The sequence below is a fragment of the Rutilus rutilus genome, assembly GCF_951802725.1.
Source record: "Rutilus rutilus genome assembly, chromosome: 12".
Lineage (NCBI taxonomy): Eukaryota > Metazoa > Chordata > Actinopteri > Cypriniformes > Leuciscidae > Rutilus > Rutilus rutilus.
In genome coordinates this window covers 23734470-23747975 of record NC_140217.1, presented here as the reverse complement: position 1 = coordinate 23747975, position 13506 = coordinate 23734470, and the positions used below count along the sequence as shown (strand labels likewise).

General features: G+C 36.9%; 1 protein-coding gene across 2 annotated transcripts in view; it reads right to left on the bottom strand.

Annotated features, from left to right (window-relative positions):
- rab6ba (RAB6B, member RAS oncogene family a) overlaps positions 1 to 12917 on the bottom strand; it is a 111852-nt gene extending 98935 nt beyond the window's left edge. The window contains exon 1 of one of the 2 annotated variants that reach the window (XM_084426745.1): positions 12709 to 12917. In XM_084426745.1, coding sequence (XP_084282871.1) covers positions 12709 to 12778 — 70 coding nt within the window. In that variant the 5' untranslated portion in view covers positions 12779 to 12917. The remainder of the gene's footprint in view (positions 1 to 12708) is intronic. The other variant, XM_084426744.1, reaches the window with a different exon arrangement.
- Positions 12918 to 13506: the final 589 nt, after the last annotated feature.

The window sequence follows — 13506 nt, the reverse complement described above, 5'->3', positions numbered from 1 at the left end:
TATCAGCAATTCTCTCAATTCTGAGGTTCAAATGAAAAGGTGTACACGGTTGGAAACTCCACTGTAGCAGTGCACCTCCCTGTGCACAGAATGAGGAAAAGAGAGTTCATCAGACTATCTGGAGTGTCGGAGAAAGAAAACAAAGGAGGTGAGCACAGGACAGGCCCCGCTGACTCACTGATGGAGGGCTGAGAAGCCAGATTAACGAGAAACTAAACATCAGTGGCCTGCTGGATTCACTGGAGTGAGACAGAGCTCCATACTGGGAAAATGGCACTTTTCCTCAACAATGACAGCAGCTCTGGGATACTGTTCAGCCATCTGAATAGTCCTCATATTGACAATGCCTGTCCAAGAGCTATGCTGTAAATGGCTCAAATTGGCTGTCCATTTTGCAAGCAAAAACGTGCACTGGTTTGTTTATTATCATTTTAATATGTTGCCTTATTACTTTGTCTCTTTACAAAAATGTCTCAAAATATCCCAAGAGAGAACATCCTTTTAAATGTATTTGTTATTAGCTTTTAAAGTACCCAAACAGCTTGCAGTTGGGTAACAGTGCAGGGTTGACAATGTGGAAGTAAAAGATAGAATGCAATCATTCTACCACTCTCGACAGGAATATGTGTGGACAATAAAAGAAAACTATAGTCTGATGGGGAGTGTGTTTCAGAGTGAAGCACGTCACCGTGTTTTACTACACGAGAGCGGCTGTTTTCAATGTTTTGGTCGCAGTAAATTCCGTTCCGCATGAACTCCATCTCCTTAAGCGCTGTGGGTTTGGATGGTTTATAATGTGTATTTGAAAACACCTTACCATAAGCCTAACCCTCTCTGAATTTGTTTAGCCAAAATAAAAGCACTATGTTAACATTTGAAGGCAAAGCAATTAGACAGACACAATTATAATAATTATTATTATTATGTCATATTGAATGGGTTCCATAAAAACAACAGAATGTGGCCTGAGACAACTGACATGAATAGAGAGAGATAATAAATAAATAAATAAATAATTAGCGATATGATTTTGGGTTGAATGCTACAATTCTACAACATACAATCCCACACACAAGCATAGACCTAGACAAGCAACTAAAGTTAATTAAATTCACACAAAAAAATGGTTTGAGATCAAACAATAATTGGCAGACCCCCTGCAGTTGTCACCACAACCCCCTTTAAAATATTTTGAAAAACATAAAATATTGGACCATCGTGGACCAAACCATCAGTGTTTATCCACTAAAAGAGAAGACGAGAGGTTGAACCATGACATTCGCTGATTTGCACATTGGCATATGGCAGCTCATTTTAATTATGTTTCATAAATTCACTCGCTTCTTCCTATATTGTATATTCCTGCAATTACATTATGCAGATGGTGATTTATGAGCCCGAGCACACTCCAATATCCAGCTTTCCAGCAAAGATTTTAATAAATGCTTGCTTATCAGTCTTAAACAATAAAACCACACTGTGTTAAACCAACACAGTTTAATCCAGCACTTATTGCTGACTTTATTGAAATGTAATACTACAAGAAATCATCAAACATTAATGTTTTTTTACATTCATATTTTGATAAACTATTTAAAACCGAAGATGTTCTATAACCAGTCGTATAACCAGTCGCCACGTCTGTCTTCAGACAGAAGCACCAGTACTGTGGCATAAAAGAAAAGAAGAAAGCTTGGGATCAATTACCGGCCATTACTTGGCAGCTGAGTCAATCAATAGCAGATCAAAGCTGCCAGGGAGCCGCTTCCTCCAATCCACCAGACAGTGAGACAATGGCAGGATGGAGCAATGAGATGTGAAATGAAGAAGACAGTTATCTCTAGATCCAGCCCATGTGAAACATAGCCTCCAAGTGGTTTTTAACTTCCCGTGGCACAAAAAAAAAACATGCATGCTCACATGCATTCCCTCTGCTCACATGAGCCGAGAGCACTTTCAAAATGCAGGTGTATTGATAAAACATTTGAAGTCTTCATTCTTTGTAATGTAGAAGGGATAGCTCTTTAAACTCGGCATCTCGCCAAACTGGCCTTCCAAGTTCACTTTAAAAGTGAAGTGTAGCTAAGTATGGTATCCCAGACTCGGAATTTGTGCTCTGCATTTCACCTATCCAAATTAGTGCACACAGCAGTGAGTATTGAAAACACACACACCGTGAACAGTGTGAGCCATTGGTGGTTAGGTGCCTTGCTCAAACTCGCAACCTTCGGGTTACAAGTCCGACTCTCTAACCATTAGGCCACAACTGCCCTCTTTCTACTGCAGAGTAAAATGTAAGAGCTCTATTCAATAAAATAATCTTGGCATACAGTGATATATTTGCACCACCAGGATAATTAAGTGTTGAACAAATTATATAGACAAAACAAAAGACTCTAAAAGAATAACAACCACATCTTGCCTGAGGATTCGCAGGTCTGTCTAACCCTCTGTTCTTCTCCCTAACATACAAAATCTCAACACTCTGTTGTGCCCTTGCAGTCATTTCAGTTTTAAGGAGCAGGTTGGTGAATTATTGCCGGCAGTGAGCTGGGAGTTCTTCTCGTTCGGAGTAACAGTCCAGCAGCACTGCGCTGCTTTATCAGCACTACCTAAGCAGTGTCTCCAGGGCCCCTGATAGGACTTACATACTGACCCCATAATGTATCACTGAGTTTGGGGGGAGTTTGTCACATGGCTTGAATGTAAGTTCCGACTGCATTGCTCCAGGCTTATAGACTTCTGACTTCACTGCACCAGCTAGGGCTGATGTGAATGCAAAAGAAGTTAAAAGAAAGTCCAAAGCACTATGAGCAAATAACTTTCAATGACTAACAGTTTAATACTGTGTAGATGAAAGTTATATACTATTAATTTAGATCTTATCATTTAGCTACTGTCACTTTTGATCAATTTAAAGCACCCTTGCTAAATAAAAGTATTCATTTATATTAAAATAAAATTACTGAGGCCAAACCTTTGAACAGTGATAGACAGACAGACAGACAGACAGACAGACAAAGATAGATAGATAGATAGATAGATAGATAGATAGATAGATAGATAGATAGATAGATAGATAGATAGATAGATAGATAGATAGATAGATAGATAGATAGATAGATAGCATTTGTAAATATCTTGTGCAAATAAATAACACCAAGGATTTTTATGCATCTATGCAGTGCTTATATAAACCAAAATATATCAGACATAGGGAATTACAAACCCCAAATCAGTCTCTTTAATACCTCCTATTACTAAGGCATGATATTAAATCAATATCGGCCATTAAACAGCATTAGGTTTATTATATGTGGACTGGGAATGCTAAAATACACACACACACGTCACACATTTGTTCAAGCACATAACGAGAAGAAGGTAAATTTGTATATATTTCTTCCACATTTAAATTAAGTACAGACCCATATTTGTCCTAAAAATGTTTTACTGATCCAATAAAGCAATGAAACAATATGTAGGCTACACCCTCCACCCTTCTCTCCCATTACATTTACCTCAGAATTTACAGCCACAGGATGCCTCCACAGAAAGCCTCACCCTGGTTATGCAGTTCCTGACCTCAATCTCAGGATCAATACACTGATCCACAATGGGCTTGGTCAGCAACTGGCTTTAAAGGAATAGTTCAACCAAAACACTGTGCCATCATTTACTCGAACCAATGTCATTCCCCATCCGTATGACTTTCTTTCTTCCAGCAAGAAAGATGCTCTTTTCGTTTCCATATGGCTTCAGAAGACTTGATATACAGCACATGAGTTGTATGGATGAAATGTATGATTTTACATCATTTTTGGAGCTTAATTGCATCTGCCGCCATTTACGTTCAATTTATGGAAAATACAGTAGCGCCTCGGACTTATTCTGGACATGACCACACCACAAACATTACTATATCATTATGCAGCGCATTCAGAACTCATCACCCAACTCATTATTATTCATTATGCATGGTAATGAAGTAAGACTTAATTGGGCATATTTGCCATCTGCAAAATTAATAAGTGCCAGAACTTGGGTTCAGCTACCATATGAGACAAGAAACGCTAAAGCACTGCCATTCTCTCCTTTTAATGTCGAGTTGCAGGAGAAGATCTCTAGAAGTGCATATAGATCAGGCATTCCATAACTCCAGATAATCTCCAGATGAGGTTGACTAACTGGTGTGTATAAACATCCTTCTGTGGAATACTGGGGAGAGGGAGTTGCTACTGGCATTTTTTATTCAGTCCTGCACACAAGAAGAACCCCGCTGAGGCATCTGCATGCATTGACATCTTTCCAAGTAAGATAACTCATCAAGATCCTATAAATAAAACCAGTAATCATATATTTATGGAGCTCCTCTACTTAGTGCTTGCCTGTTCTTTGAAAAATAAATGACTGTTTTCGCTCTGAGCATTTACAGGAGAAGCAAAGAAATGTGTTAGAGGTCAAGCTGACCTTATCAAGGATAAAAACATGGGAGGGTACAGTTCCGTGAAATAGATTTTGATGCATTCCATTTAAGATAATTTTTTTTACGAGGTGAAAAGAAAAAAAACATCTGTTTTTCCTCTCTTTGCTATTGCTGCAAAAATATTGATGTTAAAAAAATCTGAGTTAAACTAACTCAAAACTCTGTGTGGAATCAAATCAGCAATAAAAGCAATATTATCCTACTTTATTATAATAAAAAAGTTAGCATTTGCCATTGATGTTTAAAGATATTTTACACTGACTAATTTCAGCTGGAAAGTTTTCATTATCGCTTTGACAATATAAAACCATGTAAACCATGCAGATTCAATCGGAGGATGACCGTGCGGCTCATTGATTGTATGCTATTATACTACAAAATGAACACAAGCCTGCTATGTATGTTTATAATGCATTATCAGATTTAGTTGAATACAAGTGTCTCACAGGCACCAAATGAAAGCCATATTGATCCTAGACAGACATAAAAAATGAGTCAGGCACAAAGGAAGACTTCTGGAGGCAATTTTGCTCAAATGATACAGTTTTTTTGAGTATAAAATAAGAAAATGAGCCGGGATGGGGAGGGATGGGGGTAGAGAGAAAAGAATCGAGGGAAAGTAAGAGCAAAGGAAAGACAGAGGAAACAATGAGTAACAGAGAGAGACTGAAAGAGAGCAGATGAGACAAAGAAAACTTGCTTGTGAATCTCATTAAGATGCAAGAGGGCATCTATGAACATTAAAGAGAGTGCTATGTGTGTGTGTGTGTGTGTGTGTGTGTGTGTGTGTGTGTGTGTGTGTGTGTGTGTGTGTGTGTGTGTGTGTGTGTGTGTGTGTGTGTGTGTGAGAGAGAGAGAGAGGCTTGCAGGGGTGGTACTGGTACAGCTCACCCATCACCAAGGGCTGATTTAAAATTAGAGAGCTTTACAATTGCATGGGGTTGAGAAGATGCAAAAAATTCTAAAGATATGAGGAAATCAAACCAAAAAAGATCAAAGTTCAGTGAGAATATGGAAGGTTGTAAGTGATATCATTTTGAAAAGTTTGCTACTCTACATGCATGGTGGTCCTGACACACTGCATACAGCGTTTGATCACATTTTTGCATATGCTACTCTTGGATAAAATCAAAGCTAGATGGTTTGGATGAATAACTCCGCCCAAGTAGCAGTGCTTCGCCTTCTGAGAATATAGTTCCCAGTATGTATAGGGTTAGAAGATGGCTGTGTCTCATGTGACCTTGTTATTTGTACACGCTGTGACTATACAAATCACAACATGCAAATAGGAAAATGTTGGCGTTATTTTGTCACTTATTGGGAGCAGTATGCTAGCTGGAGCCGTTTACCTCCAGTCTTTGTGCTAAGCTAGGCTAGCGGTGGGTGCGTCAGACAGAGTTACGGCATGCACGGAGATGAAAAGGGTATGTATGAACTTATCTAACTCTGGGGGATACGGTGAATAAGCTAAAGTCCCAAAAAGTCGGTGTGTTCCTTTAATCTAAGGGTCTGTACTATAAACCCTCTGGACCAGAAGTTCTGACATCAAACAACTGGTTACATGCACCTTACAAGTAAATTCATTAGTTTGAAAGGTGTTAAACGAGCACAGACGAACAAAGAATAAGCTGATTTGGATTATATGATGCCTTCATCACAAACGAAGAACAGGTACAATCACAAGGTTGAATTCTCTGCAATTATATTATCTCGAGCGAACGTCACAGTGAATCAACAGACAGAATAAATTAGACTTCTCGTGGTAAGCGCTGACCCTGACCTGCTGTGTGAGTGTACAGCAGTAACTGGTTTCATTTTCTCTGAACGCTGTTGCCTGGAGACATGCTGATTGACGCATTCGCTCGCTCTCTGAGGGTGACTATGAGCTGATCCAAGCCTGTGTTATTGGCTCAGTGAGTCAGCAAATTTATCTGGGCAACATTTTAGCATTATGTACTTTATTCAGCTCAAGCTTATCAACTTTATTGAGTGTTGACTAATGATTCAAACCAATCGTAGGTAAGACAGACAGCTGATATTTTGGATGGATGAGACATCTGGGATATCAAACTGCAGGCTGCCTTCTGGTTGGGTAACCATGAGTAAATGAGAGTAATCGGTGTGAGACGCTCTCACAATAGCCTGTTTCATTAGTCTGAGACAGGAAGTTGGCAGGAGATTGCTTCCTCGATGTGCACAGACTTCACAGACCGCCAAATTACAAAATCACAATCGCCGGCTTAATTCAATACCCAATATGCTGATTTTCGCCATAAAAACAGTGGGAAATAGACAGATTCATTCTGCACCGATTCAATATTTTAATACTTTAACCTCTCTGTATTATTTGTTTATGTGCCAAGTACAATATCATTCAAAAGTTTGAGACCGCCAAGACTGCCAAATTTCAAAAATCACACTCCTTGACTCAATTCAAAAAGGTATTTAGCCAAATATGCTGATTTTCCAATGTCCACACCAGAAAAACAGTGGGAAATAGACGGATTCATTCTGCACCGATTTAATACTTTAACCTCCCTGTATTATTATATGCCAAGTACAATATCATTCAAAAGTTTGGGGTCAGTAAGATTTTTACAAAGATTTTAATACATTTATTCAGCAAGGATGCATTAATTTGATCAAAAGTGACAGTAAAAAAAAAGTGACTTACTAAAAAATCTAATTCAAATAAATGCTATTTATTTAAACTTTCTATTTAACAAAGAATGCTGATTTTTTTTTTTTACTTTTCAGCTTCCACAAAAATATTAAACAGCAAATGTTTTCAACATTGATGATCATATGAATTGATTCTTGAGCTGAGCACCAAATCAGCATATTACAATGAGCTTTGCCATCTCTAGAATAAATACAATTTTAAAATATATTAAAATAAAAACAGTTATTTAAAATGATAAAAATAGTTTCACAATATTACTGTTTTACTGTATTTCTGAACAAATAAATGCAGCCTTTATAAACACAACAAAATCTTACCAACCCCAATCTTTTGAAAGACAATATATATATATATATATATATATTTACATTCTTTTAACAACTTGTAACATTATCCGGTGCTTTTGACTAATCAAAGTGTTTTTGACAATCCTGCTTTTATTTCAACCAACATTAAGTAAATTATTGAACACACAGCTTAATCACAAAAGCAGACACATCAGATTGCGTTCTTACTGTTTCGGACCGACTCAATGGACAGTAAAGTCTTCCGGACTCCAGTGTGTGAAGACAACGAGCACCACTGGGATTCTTAACGCCACCAACACAATACAGAGCTCCCACATGACACTTCTCCAGCAGACGGCTATATCAGAGCTCTGTGGGCTGGAACATGGTGACTAGTCACTAGGCTTTTTTTCTCTGCCTTTCCAGCTTCCCTCAGCCCAGTCCTTGCCATTAATAAATTATGGCCTCTGATCAGCCAGGATTCATGACTGCAATTACATTCAATGTGCTGCAAGTGAGGAAACAGAGCCAACATGGAGCCAGTCAAACTAGCTGCATTTGCCCAGCTTAAATATGTCTGGAACCAGGGCGAAGGACATTAAGAAATGAGACATGAAAGGTTCCAGAAGTGGTGTGGTGTGTGCTGCAGCATGATAACGCTCCACTATCTTCCTTATACTGATTGGAAACGTGTTTCAGATCCCTACTTTTTCTACGAACCCCAGCCAGGAACCTAAAGTCAGACCAGCATCATGTGTCCTGGGGAGGGGGTTAGGATGGAGGGGGAGGGGGTTTGGGCGGTATTCAGCACCTTGGACAGCTTCTTCTCGCAAAGCCTGCCCCAATCTGGAGCCATTTAAATGAGATATAAGAGCGCCAGCGTTCTTCTTTCCACACTTTGGATTATCTTCATTCGCATGCAGTCCCTATACTTCTCCACTATCTCCGTTTCCATATTGCGTCTATCAACTCTCCAAATTTGAATTCCTCTTCATGTTTAATATCTCAATCAGGTAATCGCCCACACCTGCTTAACAAAATGCTGTCCGTGCAAACTGGCCTCTTAAAGTGCAGATACTTGTGTTTGCTATATTTCAAGCACTGATTGCTGGTAATTACTATGCATTTGCAATGTGTGGGGTTATTAAGACCTATGCTGACATTGGCAGTCTTGAGCCTGAACACATTAGACTTAACATTCAACGCAATGTATATGTTTGCACATATTTGACAGAAAGGTGAACTGTGCATTCAACAGCATTCAACGTGCAGTGTTTGTGTGCACTGGGATCAGACCCAGAGGAATTGGTCTACCACACAGTGATATGCAAATATGTTCTAGTTTTGAATCTAAGCAGCCACATTGGATTCAAAAGCTGCAGTGGAGGTGAAGAATATCAGTGAATAGTGCTTAAATGTATGCTTTGTTGCTGAACCAAAGCTATCAGAAGACTTGGAATATATTGCACAGTTAATATGGACTACTTGTATGGTTCCTTTTTCGATGTTGACCTCTCATGCTAACAATGAAATGTCATTGAATGGAAAAGATCTATGTGAATTTGTGTTCAACAGAAAAACAGAACACCATACAGATCTGAAACTGAAGGAATGAAATAAGAATGATTTTAATCATCACATTTCCATTACATAAAAAAAAAAAAAACTTTGTTCAGTGGGTTGTATTAACTCTTTTCCCCACCAGAGTTTATTTTTTTTTAGTTGCCAGCCACTGCCAGATTTCAGTCATTTTCACAAAAGTTTCATGGCCCCTAGAATTTTTTTTTTTTTAATCAACACTTGAATGTGTCTAAGTTTCATAAAAAAAAGGAACATTTTGAGAGCAAAAAGCAGAGAGAATCACATTTTTGTCAAAGACTACATTCAGATCGGATTCATAGATGGATTAGATAGAGTCCATCAACACCCCGAAAGCTTCACAGTCCTATAGCTCGTCCTGGGTCGACATTTCATTCAGTAACATTAGGCCATTTTCATTTTTATCCTGTTTATTAATGATAATCGCATAATTTATCATATTCATCTGCTTACATACAGTATGAGATTGCTCATTTCTGCTTCTTCTTTGCCTGCGTTTTGATCTGGAGATACTGTACTCGTTCAGGAGATGAGTAATAGCGCCCCTACCTTATAACAGTGATAACACGGAAAGCCATAAAAACTCATAATTGGCAGGGAAAGAGTTAATGTTTGGTGTATGTTTCAATTATGCATTAGCATTCTAATGAGGACTTTTCTTATCTTTGTTCAAATGTGTGCTGATGTACATAGAAAGGGCAAAAAGAGCCATAAAGAAGAGTTGAAGAGAAAAATCAATACCATGTCTCAAATTGCTCTACAAATGGTTGCATTAAGTGTCTCTTAAGGAAATAAGAGGCAGAGAGAAAGAACACGTGGAATGAAACATTGCTGTTCATCCTCAACATCAACAACATGCATATTGACAATGTGTTTACCGGTAGAGGTTGTAATCAGAGACTGCAATAATTTGATAATAACAATAATTTATTAACCAGTGCAACATGGCTGATTTGGACTGATACAACAAGTGGTGCACTGTGACTGTAGTTTACTGTGCTTATCAGTGATACTGGATAGCAAACACTTCACTGTCCGTGCTGGTCAATACGAATCCTCTCAGCTTATCTCTTCCTTAAGTCACAGGCAGCACATTAAAGCCTTTCTGCGGTAATTGCAGCTGTCTTGCAGGCTTTCAATAACTGGATGGCTCTGAAAATAAGCCATCACATCACCTGTTTCAAAAAGCACCATTCTTAAGCATGTCATGATCGACAGACTAAAGGTTTTATAGAGCTTTTGCCAGTGAATCCAAACTCTGCTGAATCAGATTCATTTAATTGAATTAGACAATTTAAAATAAAATAAACAAATACACTACCATTTCAAAAGTAATGGGGTAATTTAAAAAAAAGAAAATAATATATTTATTATGCCACGACACTGATCAAATATGACAGTAAAGCCATTTATATTGTTACAAAAGATTTCTATTTCAAATAAATACTGTTCTTTTAAACTTTCTATTCATCAAAGCACCAAATCAGCATATTAAAATGATTTCTGAAGGATCATGTGAGTAATGATGCTGAAAATTCAGCTTTGCCATCATAGGACTATACATTTCATATATTCGAAAAGAACACATATACTGGTAAAAAAAATTGAATTTTTTTATTTTTTATTTTATTTTTCTATTTTTAATGTTTTTGCAAGAAGACTCATATTCTCATCAAGCCTGCATTTATTTAATCCAAAATACATGAGAAAAAAAATGAAATCTTGTGAAATATTATTACAATTTAAAATAATGAGTTTCCATTTTATTTTACTTAAAAATATAATTGATTTATGTGATGCAAGATGAATTTTAAAGGAAATAAGTGGTAATTCTCAGTAATTTCAGTATTTTTTTCTTTCTTTTTTTTTCTTCTTTTTTTGGAAAGAAATTAATACTTTTATTCAGCAAGGATGTGTTAAATTGAAAAAAATTGAAAAAAATTCTTCATCAATGAATCCTGAAAAATATCACAGGTTCCAAAAAAATATTAAGCAGCACAACTGTGTCCAACATTGATAATAACTGAGTATCAAATCAGCATATTAGAATGATTTCTGAAGCATCGTGTGAGTAATTATGCTGAAAATTCAGCTTTGCATCACATAAATAAATTATATTTTAAGGTATATTAAAATAGAAAACCATTATTTTAAATTGTAATATTAATAATTGTAATAATTTCATAATATTACTGTTTTTTTCTGTATGTTTGATCAAATAAATGCAGGCTTGATGAGCATCAGAGACTTCTAAAAAAAAAAAAAAAAAAAAAGTAATGTTTCCAAAACTTTTGACCGGTACTATATAAGGCCTCTCACTTCTCTCTGATTTTAATGAAATTATAATACATAAATAAAAACCTGTGGAATTTTTTTGCAGGAAGCAAATCTCTCCTGCAGCAGCCTAACAAGTTGAACTTGAGAGTTTATGGAAGTAATGACTGGAAAAGATCCACAAGCTGATGCACATATTCTGCATGGATCAACAACCCCCAGAGAAATCCACAATAAGCAGTGAGGAGGGTCTTTTTGCTGCTTCACAACATCTCTGAAAGGCTTCAGATAGAGACAACAAAATAAAGCTGGGATCAGAGTCCCTGGAGAGAAGCAGTGCCTCTGTACCATGGCAGCATCCATTGTTTACTCTCACAGTGTGAATCATACTCTCCGCAGCACAATCTCAGACTTAAGTCCCACAGATCTGAGGACAGCTAAGATATTCTGGAAGCTTAATTCATCTAGTAGGAGGTTTAATGACGACAGGGGGCAGAATGCCAGGGGAAATAAAAGCGGAGTTGTCCTGCTAAACATTAACTTACCTACTCACATTTGCTGAGACTCATCCATCCATATCAATGGGTAAAGGACTGAGCTATAGTCATCACTGTCATCATAGAGAAACAATACCAGGCAGAGTCGGCAGGCTGCAGCTACATAAGTTCTCTCAGTGGCACACACTGGGTGTGTCTCAACATCCAGATTATTTATTTATTTATTTATATTATTCATTCTGTTCTCTAAGTACACCAGCTACATTTTACACAACACTGAAATCTGCAAATGCATCCAGGTGGGGCTTTATGAAACTTTTATACTATCCTGATTGCACATAAAAAAAAAAATATATATATATACATAATAATAAAAACACTAGAATTTAGATATGTGACTGCAGTAGACATAGCCCATCACTGGATTAATTTCACGAAATCCAGCTATTTATATAAATATTTTATATTTTCTATATAAAAAGCATTAAAGCAATATTATAGCCTTATTAAAATGAATTAAACAGCTTTAAGTCTTTAAACTTGATAATCAGTTGAACTGATACTTAAATCTTAATAAGTGACCTATTTGCCAATTTAGCAATACATATCTGATGGAAATAAATACAAAAAGCACAAAAAGGATCAACAAAGTGATTATTTCTCGGAAAATTTAACTTTAATCAAATTAAATGTAAATCCCATAAGAGATCAAAATAACATGCCACACTAGATCCAGTGGCTTATGAATTTGATGTAGGCTAGGCTATTAATAAAATTTCATCATCAATATCATGATGTTGAAGTCTATACAGACCCCTGTAAATAATCAATAATAAAGCGTATTATTGAAAGTTCCCTAGAAAATTCCAATATGACACTCACCGCTTTGCTCCCCAAGAAAGACGAGTTTGAATTTCCTTAAAGGGTTTCCAAAGTCATTTCCCACAGACATGTTTGAGGGCTTGTTTTTTTAACAGCGTGTTCCCACCGGTGTAAATGTCTGGATGGGGCAGCGCGATGGAGAAAGCGGAGCTCCTGTGCGTTTAGAAACTGGAATGCTGCACTGGATCGGCTGTCAGCCTGTCAGGCTTAATTGCTGCTGCGCATGCGCGGCCCCACCTCTCTCTCGCTCGCACACACACACACGACGTCATGCTGTTTCAACCCACATAACATGACGTCATGCTGTATCCCCCTTTCCTTTATAGCGCATTTTGATTATACATAGATTTATGTTAAAAAATACTGACATACTGTCTTTGACACTGCTCGATTTGTTTTTGATTGGGTGATGATCCCAGAGCTGGTAATCTAAAGCCTGGGTGTGTGATCAGTAATTCTCAGCTGACGTAAAAAGTTGTAATTATGAGATAAATAGTTGAATTTATGAGATATTAAGTCAGAATTATGAGATAAATAGTCATAATTATGACAAAAAGTAGAAATTATGAGATATTAAGCCATTATGAGACAAAAAGTAATTTACAAACTGGAACTAACATAATTGTAATCACTAAATCATGTTTTTTTTGTGGCAGAAATGGTCTTTCATAAATCTCAGCCGAATGTAAATAACAACAACAACAACAATTTGTGAACAAATTTTATATTTGAAATAACTTATACATTGGTAAATAAACGTTACATGTTGCATAATAAAAAGTTTATCAGAAAGTCACG